Here is a 19,549-nt window from a genome sequence, read left to right as displayed (position 1 = left end):
TGAGAAGAGTTTTTAAAGTGAATTATGTGACAATGTGAGATTTTGCTGTTTGCAATGCACAACAAAACTTAAATAGCAGTGTAAGGAAATGGCTCTTTGTATGGTCATCCCCAAGTTTTAGGACTTTAGCTTCTGGTTTTTCGTCTCAAAGAGTGCACTAAGACCTATTAGCCAGGCCTCAGAGCCTGTGCTTTTACCCTTAAACAGGTATGTCAAATTAGCTGTGCTAACCTACCTGTAAGTCCCTAGTAAATGCTATCCAGGGTATGCAAGCTAGAGGGTCACCCCAGGTATTGCAAGACCTGTTGTGCCACCCTTGGTATTACACAAGAAAAACAAGACTACCAACCTACCATTTGCAGGCTGGAAGAGCAGTTTAAACTGCTAGCCTGACTTTGCCATTTAAAGTAATGTCAAAGCCAGACTTCCCCATGGGATATGTGTTTGTCACACCTATGGCAGGCCTATCAAGTCCTAAGGCAGGTGTCGGATTTCTTGAGTGCCTCCGTTATTTCTTATTCGATGTTTTGGTGCTCTCTAAATGCCTTACACTTGTTGCTTTGTGTAAACCGTGCTGCTCAGAGCCACAGCTAGCTAAGGCTGAGCTGAAGGTATGAGAAACAAAATGTAAGGGTCCTAAAGGTTTTAGTAAATTTATTACACAGTGAGGTCGCACAACTACACCATATAATATACCCCATTTGCCCATAACGTGTAAATGAAATGTAGGCATCAAGCAGCTAGGAAACCAAAAATTAAGCACTTTTTTTCGTAATTCTGAAGTACGTTGGAAACAGAGACCTTAATAGAACCACAACATATGGTTATATCAGTAAAACTGTATGGCTGTGCAATGTAGTGGCCATTTCAAAGGAAACGGTGCCGTTTGCAAATGACAATGAGCTACCACACGATGCTATAGTTACATTCACAAATCACCTTTTCAAATACATTAAAGGTTGGGTTGCAAAAGTTTGCCGTTCTAAAAATTGGACCAGAGCTCTAAAATATTTGGGAACCCCTGGCGCAGCAGATTTTAATAGGACAATCCATCTGGAGATGGTTCTCTTGTGAATTGCCTTACCTTTCTTCACACCCACAAAAGCAAAAAAGAGTTGATCGTCATCCAAAAGTCTTTGGTACGAATGATGTAAAATGACAGCACTCTTTTTGGGTTCAGACAGAGGAGTCTCTCCACTTCCTTGGTAGGATGAGGGGTGCGAAGAAAGTAGGCAGTGTGATATTCTGCCCAACATGGAAAGGTATAACCACCTTCGGTAAGAAGGTCTGGGAAAAAGGTTGTGTACGGGGGTGGGGTGAAAAAAGTGCTTGCAATTCGCTTACCCTTCTGGCAGATGTTATAGCCACAAGGAAGACTGTTTTGATGGTCAGAAGTCTCAGACGACAGCTGTGCAAAGGCTCAAATGGTGAATACATGAGAAAGGTGAGAACTAAATTAAGATCCCATTGGGGCATAATGAAGGGCGGAAGGAACATAACAGGTTACTTAACTGAGGGGGGGTTGATTAAGCAAGAAAGCTATAATGGCAGAAGGATAACTATTAACTATGCCCAAAGCAATGATTTGCCGGGCAAGGGATAAGAAAAACAACAGAACTTCAGACAAAGGATTAACAGATTAGCAGTACAGCAAACCACAAACTTTCCCCATCGGCAGGGATAAATCATATTGGTGGAGGAGCACTTGGCTGGCAGGATGACATCACATAATTCAGGAGGGAAGTCAAACTTCTGCAACTGTCACTGTTCAATCGCCATGCAACTTCTTATTGCAACACAATGAACATTTTGAAGTTTTCCTTTTTCAGGAAGTAGTTGAGAGGGCATAGGATGGATGCCTACATCCTTTTTTGGCACCAGAAAGTAGCGAGAATAGCAATAATGACCTACTCCTTCTTTACAGCTTGATAGTGTTTTGACCAGAAGAGCTGATACTTCCTAGTGCAAGAGAGAGGTGTGGTCTTTTGTCAGACAATCGTTAGAACCGGCAAATGTGCAGGGTCTGTTTGAAAGACAGAGCACTGCCACACAGTAAATCTGAAGCACCTATTTGTCGGAAGAGATTTCTCACCACTGGGGCAGGTGGTGCAGAAACCTGCCACCAACCAGGTGCCCATCATGGTAGGAGGGCAAACTAATGAGGCTTTGAGGTAGCAGCTACTGGGGGAGGGACAGATTGGGTCGACATCCGGCTCTGGGTCCCACGAGGTTTGTGGGAGCAGTGTCCACGAAAGGACTGTCATGCCTGCTGGCCCTGGCAGGAAGGGGAAAATGGAAGCAACTGATAACCCCTACTGCGGCCAAAGAAGGCATGGAAGGCAGAATGTGGTTACCGCAGGGCCATGGTGAGCCCAAAAGCCCTAGCTGTGACCCTACTGTCTTTGTAGTGCTCATATAACGAATTGCCTTGTTGCCAAAAAGGCACGTTCAATTGAAGGGTATGTCCATAACAGATGCCTGGGCATGGCCCAAAAAGCCAGTTTTTCTTAGCCAGGTGTGATGTCGAACCACCACCATGGAAGCAATGGCTCTGCCCAGCAAGTCTATTGTGTCCAATCAAATGTGATTGTAAACTTTGCCCCAGCACCTGCGCAAGCGTATCCCACACAGTGTGGAAATAAGGGCCCAACATGCATGTGATGCTCACGGACTGCAGGGCCAGAGTGGTGGGAGACAAAATCCTCTTTCCGAAGGTGTCCACCTTCTTAGACTCCCTACCCAGCAGTGTTGTAGGGAACTTGCCAGGAGGTTGTGCCTCGACCACCAGGCTCCCAGGGGTTGGATGCTGGGAGAGGAAGACTGGGTCCCCGGGGACAGGGCAAAAGCAGCAAGAGGGGTGCCTGTGGATGGCTTGGTCTAGGCCCAGAGCAGGACACAAAGTGAGGGCTTCATTAAAGAGGAGTAGGGTTCTGAAGGGGATACCCCGGAATGAAGCACCTGTCAAGACATTGGTCTTGACCTCAACCATAGGTAGCTGAAGGTCCAGGACCTCAGCTGCCCTCCGAATCACCACTGCAAAGGAAGCTTCTTCCTCCAAATCCACTGTGGGAGAAGAGAGGTGGCCAGTGTGTGGTGAGGTGTCCAGACCATTGGCATCAGTCAAGTTCTCATACCATGTGTCATCGGCCACTGACTCTGCTAGTGGGGTTTGAGTAGCCATAGGGATCCTCAGAGTCCCTCCATTCATGTTCCTCAGAGGGCCTTTTGAGGAAACAGGACTTCATCTCTATTTCAGGCAGTGTGGGCCTGACCGAAGCCAGCCCCTATCGGTCTTGGATGTGTAAATCACAATGGGTTCAGTGCTGCTGATGGGCGCCAGCAGTGCCAGGAAATGTGCTACTGGAATGGTCCCCGGAGGAAGTTGTGAAGTTGTAGTTTGGTCTGACCCGTACACACCAACGGATTCTGAGGGTCCGACTGGCACCGAGGTCGGACATTCTTGTGGAGCCCCAGTATGAGACCCTTCTCAATATATCGAACCCAAAGGCACTCCAAAGGTGTTCGACTGATCACAAATGAGGCTCATGGCCTCATTAAAAACTCATGAAGTTGGGCTGGGGTATCTGGCTCCAGGAAACTCGGAATGGACATAGTGTCAGACACCATCTCCACAGGAACAACCTGGAAGTGGGGGTCTGGATTTGTGACTATGTTCCCTCATGTTGTCCAATGAATGGGACCAACGCTGAGAAGTTGAAGAGTGTGGTACTTACCTCAAGATTCTGGTGCCATGATGATGATCGGCGTGAGGACTCCAAGAGGCATCACAAGCCCTCCCTCATAAACGGGACCTGGAGTGGTGCATAGTCGCATGGCGAGCGGCGGGGAGTTGCATGGCATGCGACTAGACGCTTCATAACCCTCCTCGGGGAGGTCTTCCGATTCATGGTCCTGCAATCCACACAGACTGTCGAGTTGTGGTCCCATTCCAGCCATCACAGACAAATCAAGTGGGGGTCTGTCACCAAAATCTGCCTGTGACAGGCCCCACAAGTTTTAAAACCGGTTAGTTTCTTTGTGGAAATAGTCACAGCGGTCGCGTTTGACAAAAAGGTAGAAAAGAACCAAATCACCCAAAAATTCAATGAGGGGAGCTCATCCGGAATCATTCTGATGGCATGGAAAAGAGGGCACTGAGGTCAACGCGCTGGAGTGGCGCCTATATAGGCACCAAGCATGTCCTTTCCAGTGTTGATGATGACATGCAGAGCCAACAATGCCACCTACTGGTATGAACGGGGATTGCTAAAAAAAATCCAGATCCAGTCTGACACCTAGGGAATATTCTAAAGTATGGAAACTGCAGCTATAAGTCTCTATCAAATTTATTGTAGTAAACTAGGTACTGGTTGTTGTACTCCCCACTTTTTTTGCCTAGAGTGTTTTCGACTGTTGTTCACTGAGATCCTGCTAACCAGGACCCCAAGTGACAGTGCTCTTTCCCCTAAATTAAATTGTTACTTTTTACACCCACAATAGCCATAATGGTGCACCCCTGTAAGTCCCTAGTATATGATATCTAGATACCCAGGATATTGGTGCACCAGGGGTCCCCCCCTATGGGCTGCAGCATGTAATATGGCACCCACAGGAGCCCATGCAAACTGTGACTACAGGCCAGCATTGCAGCCTGCAAGAAGGGGTGGGTGCAAGCACCCTTTCACTGCCAAAACGTACCACTGCACTTAGACATTATAAGGCACCCCTCTGGTAAGTCCTTCAGTCTAAGGGCAAGTGCATGTCTCTACTTGTGAGGATACCTTTGCATGAGCAGGATACCCCGATAGACCCCAGGCAAATTACTGGACTCTGTAAGTGCAGGGAAACCATCTTAAGATATGTATCGGACATTGGTCAACACGAGTGGTCCAACTACATAATGGCTACTCCAAACCTGGTATCAAACAAGTTGGAATCATGCAACTACACAGATTCCAGTGCTAGTTGCATGGTACCATGTACTCTGGGGGTTCCGTAGGGGTTCCCCCAGTTTTGCCTGTGCAGCCTTACAGGGTCCATCTGTCTGCTCGCACTGCTGCTGACCCCAGACACTGTTCTGCCCTCCTGTTGTAGAGCCAGGCTCAGGCTGGAGGGGCTGGAGGATTTCCTGCAAGGTAGAGGTGTGACCATCTCTCCATGTGTATTAGGTGTCTAAGGGCTGGGGTAGGGTGGCCTCCGAGCACCACCAGACTGCTTTGAAGGACATATTTGGTGCCCTCCTTGCATAATCTGGTTTGCACCATTTCAGGGACCCCTTGGTTCTTGCGCTGGTGAGAAACTACACATAGGATACAGGAGTGACCACCCCCCCTTTCCAGCTCCTCCCATAGGGAGGTGCCCAGTGCTCCACCAGGTGGCCACTTGATTCTGCTGTCTTGAAAACAAGATGTGCAGGGGCCCTGGGAGCATCAGGTTGGTTAGGCAGGCAGGTGACGACCCTGACCCCCCCTGATATGTAGATCACTGCAGAGAGTGACCAAACCCTTTTTGGAGTTATGCCAAGGCACCCTTACAGGTGGGTCCTTAGATTCATCGAGCAAGAATCTACAAGGAACTCTCTGCAAGACATCTTCTGCCCCTGGCCTCTGGAACTGCTACCGGTCTTCACCTGAAACCGAACAAGTCTGCTTCTTGTGGGAAGGCTCCCACTACAACATTGTTTCTCCGGATCCTGCAAGAATTCTGCAACATCCAAGGGGGGCTCCATTGCCTTCTGTTGGCCTTCCTGTGTGCTGATGGCCAGCTCTGACTCCCCCTCCTGGGTACAGTCTCATGGACCCTGCTGGTCCCCACACCTTGCAAACATCTCTTCTGCTTCCATTTGCACTTGCCAGTGCTTGTTGGTGATCTGGGTGGTCACTGACCATACTGCAAACTGGAGACCATCAAGAGACAACTCACAGAAGACCCATGGGATCTTCACTGACTCCTTGACCCCGCAGCTGGATTTCCTCTTCCACCAACCTGCAGAAACTTAATCTTCAGGAGGGTGGGCATTGCTACCTGCACCACCTGGGCACCTACTTGGGTGCTGGGCTCTGTCCCCTTACTTTCAGGTCCTCCTAGTCTGGAATCCGTCCCTGGGTTTCACTGGCCTGGTCCATGGGTCGTGACAGCAGCTGGACAATCCGAAGCACCCACAGTCTTCTGAGAGAGTTTGTTCTCCCCTCTACATCTGGGTCCTCAGTGTAGGTACTCCTGTGTTCTGGGTATCCTGGGGTAGGAGCACTCTCCATCAATCCTCTGGCCTGTTGATTTGCTCGGGGTCTGCTGGAAAGGGTCCTGAATTCCAGAATCTCCAACCACTGCTTTCTGAGTTAGCTTAAGGGACAACTGGGTGGGTGACATACTTACTCCTGGTTGCTGGGGTCACCTACTGTACCTACCTCTGGGGTTTCTAACTTGTCACAGCCCCTAGCTAACCACCAATCTTACCTTGGTTGGAGCTCCACTTTCACATTCCACTTTTTTAGTATATGGTTTGGCCCTCCCTTAGGGCTCTGCATATTTCTATGCTATTTTTGTTGGTTATTTTATGTGTTTAATTTAATGTAATATCTTGAAAGGGAGATATATCAATTTCAGTTTAGTAATAGTGCTGTAATAAAGTATTGTAGGAAGCTGGCTCTATATACACTGTATCAAAATGAGATATAGTGTGCACAGAGTCCAGGTGTTCCCTAGAGCTTGATAGAGGTTAAAGCAGATAATACTAATGCTCTCTTATGTGGTAATGTGGTCAAGCAGTGAGGCTTATCAGTGGGTAGTGCAAAACATTTGTTGTATTTGACAATAGAAGAAGCACACAGTCAATGACTTAACTCCAGACCAATTGTTTTTTATATAGCAAAAATATCTTTAGTTAATTTATTTCTAGAACCACAAGAGTCAAGTTGCTGATAAGTACATAAATAAGTAAGTGTTTCACGTATGTATCAGTTCTACTTTGATTGGAATTGGTAAGTTGTACAGTTTTTGAATGAATGGCAATAATGTGTTTTAAAAGTTGACAGTGCAATTTTCGGGACAGTTCCTGGGGGGAAGAAAAGCTAGTACGTTTTACAGGTAAGTACACAACTTATAGTTCCAGTCTCTGGGGGTTAGGAAGTCCACAGGTTGGGGTTCAAGTTAACCCCAAACACCCACCACCAGTAATAAGGGGCCGGCCGGGTGCAGAGGTCAAAGATGAGGCAAATTTAACATGGGCTCCTATGGAGACTGTGGGCACTCAGATTCAGCTCTCCTTGCAGGTAAGTATCTGTGTCTTCAGAGTGCAGACCTGGGGGGTTTAAAGGAGCACCGGGGGGGGGGGGAGCACAGGGAGGCACCAAACACACACCCTCAGTGACGTGGGAGTGGCTGGGTGCAGTGTGAAAACACAGCGTCAGGCTCCCAATGCTTTCCTATGAGGGGATCCCGGGGGTCACTTAGATGCTGCAGGCTGGGTCCAGGGGGTCGGTTCCGGAAAACCACAGGATGGACAAGTATGAGGGCTGAAATGGTCACTTCTCCTGGTTTTTCCTAAGTTTCCTGCCGAACTTGCTGCCAAAAGTGGGGCTTTGTTCGGGGGGGTGGGCATCTCCACTAGCTGGAGTGCCCTGGGGCACTGTAACAGGAGGCCTGAGCCTTTGAGGGTCACCACAAGGTGTTACAGTTCCTGTAGGGGTGAGGTGTGAAGCACCTCCACCCATAGCAGGCTTTGTTTGTGGCCTCAGACACTGTAGGGGCGTATTGCTCATGCAGCTATACCCTCACCTGTCATTTAATGCACCCTGCCTTAGGGCTGTATGACCTGCTAAAGGGGTGACTTACCTATGCCACAGGTAGTGTTTTGTGGGTATGGCACCCTGAGAGGGGTTCCAGTAGACTCTGTCTTTTCCTCCCCCACCAATGCACACAATCGGCAATGGTAGTGTGCAGGTGTTTGGTGAGGGGTCCCTTAGTGTGGCACAACACAGGCTGCAGCACTTAGGGACCCTCCCTGGCCACAGGGCCCTTGGTACCACTGGTACCATTTACAAGGGACTTATCTGTGTATCAGAGGTCTGCTAATTGTGGAAACAATGGTACAGTGTTAGGGAAAGAACACTGGGGCTGGGGCTGGGGCTGGGGCTGGGGCCTGGTTAGCAGGATCCCAACACACTCTCAGTCAAGTCAGCATCAATATCAGGCAAAAAGTGGGTGGTGGTGGGGGGGGTAACTGCAACAAGGGTCAGTTTCCTACAAGTATCCTTTATTTCTTGTGACTAAGTTACTGCCTGACTACTGTGGTATTGCAAGTGCTTTACATTCCTCCTGGATTAGTGCTTGCCTCAGGTACCCCTAGAGAGCTTCTGCTATCTGGACACCCATTCATTATCACTAAGGGTTGCCTGGACTCAGTATAGGGTGCCACACCATAAGTGTAGACCATAAACTGAGCCAGCCTCCTACATTTATGATCACCAAATCATCATCAATACAAATAATTGACAATCATCATGGGAGGAAAAGTGGATCGCCTTAATGAGACAGGAGGTGTCCTTTTGTCCATTAGTACTATTAAAGGGAGGTCTTGTGCGGCGGTTCAACTATTATTTAATGCAAGCCTATTCTACATTCTTTAGCTCCCAAAGTGGTGGTCTTTTTGTCAGCAAGCAGAAGGTTGTGAACAGTCCTTTCTTTGATTCCCTTTACAATTTTTGCTGGGAACAAAGAAGGAGCACTTGGAGTTCTGAGATACCCAAAGATAGCCTTGAGGCGCAATCTAAAAGATGAATATTTTGACCCCATAAGTGCTAAGGAGGAGTAGTTCACATCCTCTGTATTACAGCCATAATGTAAAGGATGTGACTGTCTTGTCCTTCTAGGGGGCCTCCAATGAAACCTATAGCGCTTGCACCGGAAGCCTCCCTAATTTAAATTTTTTTTATGGGAGGCGACGTGGAAGCACTTGCACATTAGGCATTAGGTATCACCCCCTCAATGATGTCAGCATAATCACCCAGCCATCGAATTATGCCAGTGCCAGCTGCAGGTGGATGGCGCACTGTGCGTCCCGTGGGCATCCCCATAAATGAGAGTGGCACTGCAGGAAAGAAGAGATTCTCCCATTTTTAGTGACACTGCTCCCAAAACTATTGCTGCTAAGGAACTGTGGTGCAGGAATACACACTAGATGCCAGGGATACTTTTTTTAGGGGTCAGGATGGTTGGCCTCTTATGTATTTTCTCTTCCCTGGGGGCAAAAAATAAAAATAAAAAATAGAATAAAAAATATGGAGGGCATTTTGCTTTTTTGGTCTGTCCTGCCCGGTGGGTTTGTGCCACCCTCTTTGCAGCAGTGCCCTTATACCTTCGATACATGCTCGGGGTACATGGTCGAGTCTGTGATTCCTGTGCAGGAATCCTACTAAGCCACAAGGAAAGATTTTTTGGATGTAGGTGGGGGAGATCAGCCTCGTGTCGCACAAGGGCAGACTTCACAGGACGCAAAAATTGTCTTTGGCCCACTATAGCATAGGGCACTGGCGAAGCCCACTTCAGACACTGGGCTCAGCATTGTCACAAATTCAATATGAGTGATGGCATTCTAGAAGTATTACAGGGCCTTCAACCAGCCTTTTTCATCCACTGGTCTTGTTGTGTCTTTCAAATGTGTCTTCTGCACATTGTAGCACTGATTCTTTATCTGTGGTCAAGAGATTTCTGCAAGTCCATGGCAACTGTTCCAGAGTCCGCCACTGCTTAGAAAAGTAATATTAACAAATTAATAAAGTATATATAAATAAAGAAGCTACATGTAAAAATTAAAATTTGAAACTGGAGGCTAGAAATGGAATCCTCAGGTTGATTTATGGAAGGAGTGCAAGTGACTCAAACAGAACATGCCGTAGATGATGGGTGGCCTCAACTGAATTCAGAAAAGCTCAAAAATAAAAAATAAATGTTTTATACTTGTGAGTTAAATAATTCATAAATAGTGTAATTGCTTATTGAATGCTTATTTCTGTATTTGTGTGCATTGTATGTGGTTCACATAATTGAAATTACTTAGGCAGGTCATTGGCTTCCACTCATGACTTAGTGGAGGTCTTTGGATTTCAATAATGATTAAGTGGAGGCCACAGAATTCCAATAATGATTAAGGGGGGGAGGGTGGTCACATAAGTCGTGAGGTTAAGAAACACTGCACTACAGCATTCAACATGGGATAATGAGTCAGCCCACTTCAGCCACTGGTTAACTTCAACATGAGAGATGGCATTCTGCTCTTTCACAAGAATCACATTCTCACAAAAGGTAATTTTCTTTATTGCTATGGACTACTATGCCAATATGTGCTTTCTGATATTGAAAAACCCTTTTGCTTTTTGCCAGTATTTTTTTTTTGCCAGACAGACGAGGGCCAAGCAGCTTCCCCAGCAATAAAGTTTAATCTATAAATGTGTATGGGCGGTCGGCCGACCAATGAGAGCATAAAAAGGTTCAGCATTTTCCCTCCCATGGAAGGGGATTCCAGTGGGCCATAGCCACTCTGCCAGACAAGGGAAACATTTAAATTCTTATTGTTATTGCAGTTTTTTATGTGTTGCAAGTTGAAGTATTTTTTTCTTTGAACTATTTTAGGAATTTTAGAATTTGTTTGCTGATTAAGGAGTCCTAAATGCTAACTGTTTTTCCTTCTTTAGTTGTTTTTGCTGCCTCCATTACGTTTGTGCTAAACTCTGACTCGCACAGCAGTGCACCACGTTCTCACTTTCAGTTCATTTTACACACACAGTATTCTCAGGGCAGTGCATGAACATTTCTACAAGTCCCTCTGCATTCTAATTAGCATGCAGTTTTTGAGGAATAAAGTTTTAGATAGTTAACAGTGATGGTGTCTCGTTGGATGAATGCTGCCCAGGCATTAACTCAAATAAGGGAGGAGAGCTGTGAGGTTGGTTTTCATATGAAGACAGCAACTAAGGGGGAGGATCATCGATCAAAACTTGGAAGTGATTTTTAATTTGATGGAATTCCATCAAATGAGAGTGTCTTCCAGCATGGCCATGGCAGTTGTGATGGCTCTGTGCAACCACAATCTGTACAGCTGAGAAACAATGGTTCTTTAGCCCCAATCTGAAGTGGAGGCGGAGGACACCAAGCATGCTCACTTGGCAGCCCTCTACTATACTTCTGCCACAAATTCCTCCACTTTCAGGAGATGCTGGATTTAAAGGCAATACTGATAATATTTCTGCCCATTGACTATTTACATCTCCTTGTGGATGATTTGGTTCTCTAAGACATTGCACACCAAACTAAAGTTAATGTCGAACACCGTGTAAGGGAGAATGGAGTCACTCTCACACCTCATTCTAGGGCACACTAGTGGACTCCCACTTCAGCTGGTGAGTTGAAACAATTCTCAGATTACACTGCATATGGGAATAGTGTATAGAACAACAGTACAAACTCAGTAGTCTACTTGTAGGATCTGAGCAACGTCCAACTTCACATTGAACAAGACCAAAGATAATTTTTTGATTCTGCAGCATATGCTGCATTTGGAAGATAATTCTGCAGGACTGCTAAAGAACCATCCAGACAACGACAGCTGATTCTCCAAAATTCGGCCTGCTGTGGAATATTTTCTTCCAAGTTTCCAGTTATTTGTACTACCGGGTAGAATACAGCAGTTGATGAGCCATGGATCCTGTGCTAAAGACAGCTGCTGTTCCGGAAATACAAACCAAAGAAAAGTGCTTGTTAGGGCATTAAGCTGTACAAGCTGGGCAAGAGTTTCACTGCTTCTGTATACAGCCTGCATAATTCCTGAAGGGTTCTCCTCCATGTTGAGAATCAGTGAAAATATGGAAAGGGAGCATGCATAATCACTCCTTCATACAGGTTATCACCTTTTTGTGGATAATTTCAATAGAGCAGTCCAGCACAAAACTGGCACTGACTGTCAGTACAATTCAAATTTGTTGCAAAGCTCCAAAATGTCCACATCAGGACATTGTGTATCAGCGAATTCTCAGATACTCAGTAAATACATGTGCTCACAACATGTCACAATGAAAGCACTTCTTTAATTGCCTTTTGGGGTAATTTTGCAAACGTGCTCAAGCCTAAATGTGTTCTTGATCACAAGTACATTGACGGAGAGGACAAAAATGACCAGGTAATATAACAGTACAATGCGAGTCATAAAAAGTACACATGGTATAGCAAGTTGGCTGTCGACCTGATCCATACAATGCATTTGTTGCCTTTTGACAGACTACCACAAGAAGACTGATTTACTTACCCGATTTTCAGTTGGCCGTTTTTGATAGTTTTACTGCTACAGAAGTAGTATCCTCTACTTTATCTGTTGTGTAGGACATTGCAAGGCTGAACGAGCAACACTAAGCTGACCGCATTCCAGCAAAAGAGGAAAAGAGTCAACCATATCACTGATGCAGAGCTTGCACTCTGCAAGTAAAGATGCAGGACAATCTTTGTTACTGTCCCTAGTGCCCATCTCAGTCAGGCTTGTATTATCCAACTTTCTTCACTGTAAATCAAACAAAGGTGAAGCTCTGGGAAACTGACAGACAAGAAGTAATCAGATTAATAGCTAATAAGTGGCTTTAAAGGGCTGCACATCGACACACTCCATCAATGGCTCAGTACCTGACCAGTTAAGAACCTTTCAAATGTTTTTTATCTAATTTGGAAAATCCTTCTAATAGTTCTCAACCAAAGAAGTATTATAATCCAAGATTGTTTTTCTTCCTAAATTAGATTTGAACCACTGTGTTTTTACTGACCTGAGAGAACCTGAGACAAGAGTGAATCGTGCAAATACCACATTGACTTCATATGCTGATAGTTTTCACCCATTTCCTTTGCAGGCAGCTGGCCCAGCCACACAACTGGGGTGCTAGTTTACTGGGAGAAGGGTGAGAACACTGTGGTTGGAATTCTGGGGATTTCTGCAGATTCCTGAACTTTCCTTTACTGTAATGTGAGGAAAATGAAAGATTTTACCCAAAGTTTGGGGTAAACATGGAATTCTCGGTAAGAAAACCTATTGAAATCCATACAAGTCACACCACCCTTGACTCCCACGGTGGTCAAGTTTTCAGATGTCTGGGTTTAGTATATTTCCCTGGGTGGAGGCTGAACCCAGGACCAAGTACTGCAGCCATCACCAACATGTGTCAATTTTCAAGCCAAAAACCTGATGTCTCCATATTGCTTTTTGAGGCTGTTCCTGTCACAGTTGACAGGACTATCCAAAGAAGTGAGGTACCATTTTTTATAATGGACAAATGTGGGAATACAGAATAGTAGGAACTTTGTTATTATCAATTGAGTGTCTCTCTGATGTTGCAAATGTAAGCCAGTGCGCACAAAATAGGACATTGGGCAAAGTGTACTCTAAATCACATGACAGCATGGCTAACCCTATATTCAGAGTTGTACAAATAACCACTATTCCTACACTCAGCATCTTAAGCACATTTTAAAAATGCATAGATTTCCTGCCTCTCCTTTATTCTTCATTACTCTTCATTATTAGATTATACCAGAAGTGTCTGACGGATATATAGGTATGTTACATTTCTAAACTAGCCTCCTGGGCAACAATGTACAAATAAGAAGACTGTCACAATTGCTATTTTTTCCTTCCTATTTTCGACTATTAGTTTCTTTCAGAAAGCATGGACCACCTACATGAATGGTCCCTTTCTGAATTTGAAATTCTATCTAGTTTTCAGCACTACAGACCTTTTGTTGATGTCATTTTAGATACAAAATATATGTTTTCTTTCAGAGCTCATTTATTTCTTTTTTTTTTTTTAATCAATTTTTTTTAGCTATGTTCTCAGTTTCCTCCAAGGGAATCTGTAAGTCCAGGGTATCTTTACAGCCCCAAAATCTGGGTGGAAAAGGGTTGTACATTTGTTCCGGTTGCCTTTGGTGGGAAAAAGGTATGAAGGCTTAAGAGCAACCTGATCCGAAGGTGAAAAAACACTGCAGCGGGAAAAGTCTAATTTTTAAAGCCAACTTAACAAAGCTTATCTTAACAAAGCTTTACCAGGAAGGTAAATAGCCAAATTGGTGCAACCAATTTAGTACTTTGTGTTTTCAGGGGCAGGGCACTGTGAAGGATGAATAGCACTTTCACAGTGATAAGACCCATACCAGCAAAAACAATGACATAAAAAGATAAACAATCTGGAAAGGAAATTTTGTTACAGACTATATAGGAATCAATGGTTTTGAAGGAAAAGCATACAACTGTTTTCATGGACAGCTGCTTACCTTTGTCGACACAAACTTTGTAGCTACTTCAAATGGAAAAACAGTTTCAATGGTAACAGTTTCATCCTGCAACAAAAAAGTGAGAATACCACTTATTTTTTGCATTTTTTGTTAGCATTCTGTTAAAAGGTTTAAGGACCCATGTACGCATTTTTATTGTACTCAATGATAATTTGGTATTCTGCTGCTGCATTTATCCAATGCTACATACAATAGTTTCTAAATGGGATTCTATTTTAATAGCCTCAGCAGAATGAGAAACCCTCTAAGGTTTGAACCTGTGACCTCTATGCACAAACGGAGTTGTCAGCAATACTTTCAGTGTCCCCTGATGATCCACTTAATTTATGGCTGTTTGTGTGTACCGCGTAATACCGCATCTTTAGACTTATTCTCCATCCTACTTCAGCTTTTATCTTCACCATCAACTATATCTCTGTTTTGATCCTGGGTTGGGAATAAAATTAAATTAAAATTTATGCAGACAAAAAAAGAAACAATGGATAGAATAAAAATCTCTAAAAGTGGGGGGAAAAGAGCAAAGTCTACTTTTAATGACTGAATTACCAAGTAAAAAAAATGTAACAGTGTTCTTCAAAAAAGAAAAAAGTGAATAAACACTGTTTTTGCAGGAACTACTCAACCTAAGTGAAGTTTGGATGACATACACAAATTTCCTGAAGGTTGTGCACTTCTCCCAACTTTGCAAGCACTTTTTTACAATAGTGGTAATAAAAAAGAAATGACAATTTGTGATACATAAACGTTAAGGAAAATGTAAAGGAATACTTGCACTTCTTGTAGAACTGAGACAGACTCATACACATACCATAAAAACAATCTCAAGTTTAGGCAAAACTTGAGAACTTAGTGGTTCCACTGAGGTTTTATTAACTGGCTCAAGAGGGGAGGAGTTTAATGCACATCAGCTATCTTTGCCCTAAGGAATCAGAAAAACTGCAAATGCAAAGATTTACAGTCATGCAGCTCTTTAGGAACACTTGGCAGCTTAACCCCTTCTGTGCCGCGGACGTAGTGGTTACGTCCTGCGGCACAGTGCTGCTGTGCCGAGGACGTAACCACTACGTCCTCGGCACACAGCCCAGAAGGAGCGCTCTCGCTCCCTCTGTGGGGTTCCCCCCCACCCCCCAAGTCAGGGATGGAAGGGGAAGCCCTTCCCCTCCCACCCCCGACCCCCCCCAACCCCCCCTGTGACGTCAGCGCGCGAGCGCGTGCTGATTAGTCACAGGGTCTCCCCCATCGCGCTGGAAGCAGAGCTTCCAGCGCGATTGAAAAAGAAATGCTTTTGCATTTCTTTTTCAATCCCATGGTGGAGGCCCCGAGAGGCTTCAAAGGGAAGGAAATGTATTTCCTTCCCTTTGAAGTCTCTCACAGGTTTCAAAAGCTGGATTGCTTGCAATCCGGCTTTTGAAACCCCACTAGACACCAGGGATTTTTTTTTTTTTCTTGAAATTGGCAAAAGGGAGCGACCCCTTGGGCAAGGGTCGCTCCCAGGGGGGCATTTTTTTAGGAAGGCCTTTTCTGCCCCCCCTGGGGGCAGATTGGCCTATTATTAGGCCGATCTGCCCCCAGGGGGGCAGAAACCTCTAGGCACCAGGGACCATTTTTTGTTTTTTTGTTTTTTTGTGATGAATTCTTTTTTTTTAGGTGGGGAGCGATCCTTTAGGCAAGGGTCGCTCCCCTACGGGGCAATATATATTTAGGCCATTTCTGCCCCCCTTGGGGGCAGATTGGCCTATTTTGATAAGGCCAATCTGCCCCCAAGGGGGGCAGAAACCATTAGACACCAGGGAGTTTGTTTTTGCGCGCGAATGTCACGCAACAAAGCGACCCCTTTGGCAAGGGTCGCTCCCAGGGGGGGCAATTTTTTGGGAAGGCCTTTTCTGCCCCCCCTGGGGGCAGATCGGCCTATTATTAGGCCGATCTGCCCCCAGGGGGGGAAGAAACCTCTAGGTGCCAGGGCAAATTTTTTTTTTGTGGTTTTTTTTTTTGTTCTTTTTTTTTTTTTTTTTAGAGATGGGGAGCGACCCATCAGGCAAGGGTCGCTCCCCTGGGGGGCAAATTGTATTTAGACCATTTCTGCCCCCCTGGGGGCAGATTGGCCGATTTTAGGTCAATCTGCCCCCAAGGGGGCAGAAACCACTAGGCACCGGGGATTTGTTTTTTGGCGCCAATGTCACGCAGGGGGAGCGACCCCGTAGGCAAGGGTCGCTCCCGGGGGGGGGGGGGGGGTGGGGGGGCAAATTTATTTTAGGCCATTTCTGCCTCCCCGGGGGACAGATCGGCCTATTATTAGGCCGAACTGCCCCCAGGGGGGGGCAGAACACTCTAGGCGCCAGGGCAATTTTTTTTTTGTGTTTTTTTTTTTTGTTGTTTCTTTTTTTAGAGATGGGGAGCGACCCATCAGGCAAGGGTCGCTCCCCTGGGGGGACAAATTGTATTTAGACCATTTCTGCCCCCCTGGGGGCAGATTGGCCAATTTTAGGTCAATCTGCCCCCAAGGGGGCAGAAACCACAAGGCACCGGGGATTTGTTTTTTGGCGCCAATGTCACGCAGGGGGAGCGACCCCGTAGGCAAGGGTCGCTCCCGGGGGGGGGGGGTGCCGGTTGGGGGGGCAAATTTATTTTAGGCCATTTCTGCCCCCCCGGGGGACAGATCGGCCTATTTTTAGGCCGAACTGCCCCCGGGGGGGGGGCAGAACACTCTAGGCGCCAGGGCAATTTTTTTTTTTGTGTTTTTTTTTTTTGTTGTTTCTTTTTTTAGAGATGGGGAGCGACCCATCAGGCAAGGGTCGCTCCCCTGGGGGGGGCAAATTGTATTTAGACCATTTCTGCCCCCCTGGGGGCAGATTGGCCAATTTTAGGTCAATCTGCCCCCTAGGGGGCAGAAACCACTAGGCACCGGGGATTTGTTTTTTGGCGCCAATGTCACGCAGGGGGAGCGACCCCGTAGGCAAGGGTCGCTCCCGGGGGGGGGGGGTGCCGGTTGGGGGGGCAAATTTATTTTAGGCCATTTCTGCCCCCCCGGGGGACAGATCGGCCTATTTTTAGGCCGAACTGCCCCCGGGGGGGGGGGCAGAACACTCTAGGCGCCAGGGCAATTTTTTTTTTGTGTTTTTTTTTTTTGTTGTTTCTTTTTTTAGAGATGGGGAGCGACCCATCAGGCAAGGGTCGCTCCCCTGGGGGGGGCAAATTGTATTTAGACCATTTCTGCCCCCCTGGGGGCAGATTGGCCAATTTTAGGTCAATCTGCCCCCTAGGGGGCAGAAACCACTAGGCACCGGGGATTTGTTTTTTGGCGCCAATGTCACGCAGGGGGAGCGACCCCGTAGGCAAGGGTCGCTCCCGGGGGGGGGTGGGGGTTGGGGGGGCAAATTTATTTTAGGCCATTTCTGCCCCCCCCGGGGGACAGATCGGCCTATTATTAGGCCGAACTGCCCCCGGGGGGGGGGCAGAACACTCTAGGCGCCAGGGCAATTTTTTTTTTTTTTTTTTTTTTTTGTTGTTGTTTCTTTTTTTAGAGATGGGGAGCGACCCATCAGGCAAGGGTCGCTCCCCTGGGGGGGCAAATTGTATTTAGACCATTTCTGCCCCCCTGGGGGCAGATTGGCCAATTTTGGGTCAATCTGCCCCCAAGGGGGCAGAAACCACAAGGCACCGGGGATTTGTTTTTTGGCGCCAATGTCACGCAGGGGGAGCGACCCCGTAGGCAAGGGTCGCTCCGGGGGGGGGGTGTGGGGGTTGGGGGGGCAAATTTATTTTAGGCCATTTCTGCCCCCCCGGGGGACAGATCGGCCTATTTTTAGGCCGAACTGCCCCCGGGGGGGGGGGGGGCAGAACACTCTAGGCGCCAGGGCAATTTTTTTTTTGTGTTTTTTTTTTTTGTTGTTTCTTTTTTTAGAGATGGGGAGCGACCCATCAGGCAAGGGTCGCTCCCCTGGGGGGGCAAATTGTATTTAGACCATTTCTGCCCCCCTGGGGGCAGATTGGCCAATTTTAGGTCAATCTGCCCCCTAGGGGGCAGAAACCACTAGGCACCGGGGATTTGTTTTTTGGCGCCAATGTCACGCAGGGGGAGCGGCCCCGTAGGCAAGGGTCGCTCCGGGGGGGGGGAAATTTATTTTAGGCCATTTCTGCCCCCCCGGGGGACAGATCGGCCTATTATTAGGCCGAACTGCCCCCGGGGGGGGGCAGAACACTCGAGGCGCCAGGGCAATTTTTTTTTTGTGTTTTTTTTTTTGTTGTTTCTTTTTTTAGAGATGGGGAGCGACCCATCAGGCAAGGGTCGCTCCCATGGGGGGGCAAATTGTATTTAGACCATTTCTGCCCCCCTGGGGGCAGATTGGCCAATTTTAGGTCAATCTGCCCCCAAGGGGGCAGAAACCACTAGGCACCGGGGATTTGTTTTTTAGCGCCAATGTCACGCAGGGGGAGCGACCCCGTAGGCAAGGGTCGCTCCCGGGGGGGGGGTGGGGGGGTGGGGGTTGGGGGGCAAATTTATTTTAGGCCATTTCTGCCCCCCCGGGGGACAGATCGGCCTATTATTAGGCCGAACTGCCCCCCGGGGGGGGCTGAACACTCTAGGCACCAGGGCATTTTTTTTTTTGTGTGTTTTTTTTTTTGTTGTTTCTTTTTTTAGAGATGGGGAGCGAGCGACCCATCAGGCAAGGGTCGCTCCCCTGGGGGGGCAAATTGTATTTAGACCATTTCTGCCCCCCTGGGGGCAGATTGGCCAATTTTAGGTCAATCTGCCCCCAAGGGGGCAGAAACCACAAGGCACCGGGGATTTGTTTTTTGGCGCCAATGTCACGCAGGGGGAGCGACCCCGTAGGCAAGGGTCGCTCCCGGGGGGGGTGTGGGGGTTGGGGGGGCAAATTTATTTTAGGCCATTTCTGCCCCCCCGGGGGACAGATCGGCCTATTTTTAGGCCGAACTGCCCCCGGGGGGGGGGCAGAACACTCTAGGCGCCAGGGCAATTTTTTTTTTGTGTTTTTTTTTTGTTGTTTCTTTTTTTAGAGATGGGGAGCGACCCATCAGGCAAGGGTCGCTCCCCTGGGGGGGGGGCAAATTGTATTTAGACCATTTCTGCCCCCCTGGGGGCAGATTGGCCAATTTTAGGTCAATCTTCCCCCTAGGGGGCAGAAACCACTAGGCACCGGGGATTTGTTTTTTTGGCGCCAATGTCAAACAGGGGGAGCGACCCCGTAGGCAAGGGTCGCTCCCG

General features: G+C 47.1%; 1 protein-coding gene across 1 annotated transcript in view; it reads right to left on the bottom strand.

Moving 5' to 3' along the window:
• Positions 1-19,549, bottom strand: part of TRAPPC11 (trafficking protein particle complex subunit 11) — a 550,973-nt gene that overhangs the window by 231,580 nt on the left and 299,844 nt on the right. Inside the window, exon 24 of the mRNA XM_069199334.1 lies at positions 14,305-14,370. Coding sequence (XP_069055435.1) covers positions 14,305-14,370 — 66 coding nt within the window. The remainder of the gene's footprint in view (positions 1-14,304; positions 14,371-19,549) is intronic.

Source organism: Pleurodeles waltl, chromosome 1_2 (genome assembly GCF_031143425.1).
Source record: "Pleurodeles waltl isolate 20211129_DDA chromosome 1_2, aPleWal1.hap1.20221129, whole genome shotgun sequence".
NCBI classification, from domain to species: Eukaryota; Metazoa; Chordata; class Amphibia; order Caudata; family Salamandridae; genus Pleurodeles; species Pleurodeles waltl.
The sequence above is the reverse complement of the archived record's forward strand: the minus strand, read 5'-3'. Positions and strand labels throughout refer to the sequence as shown.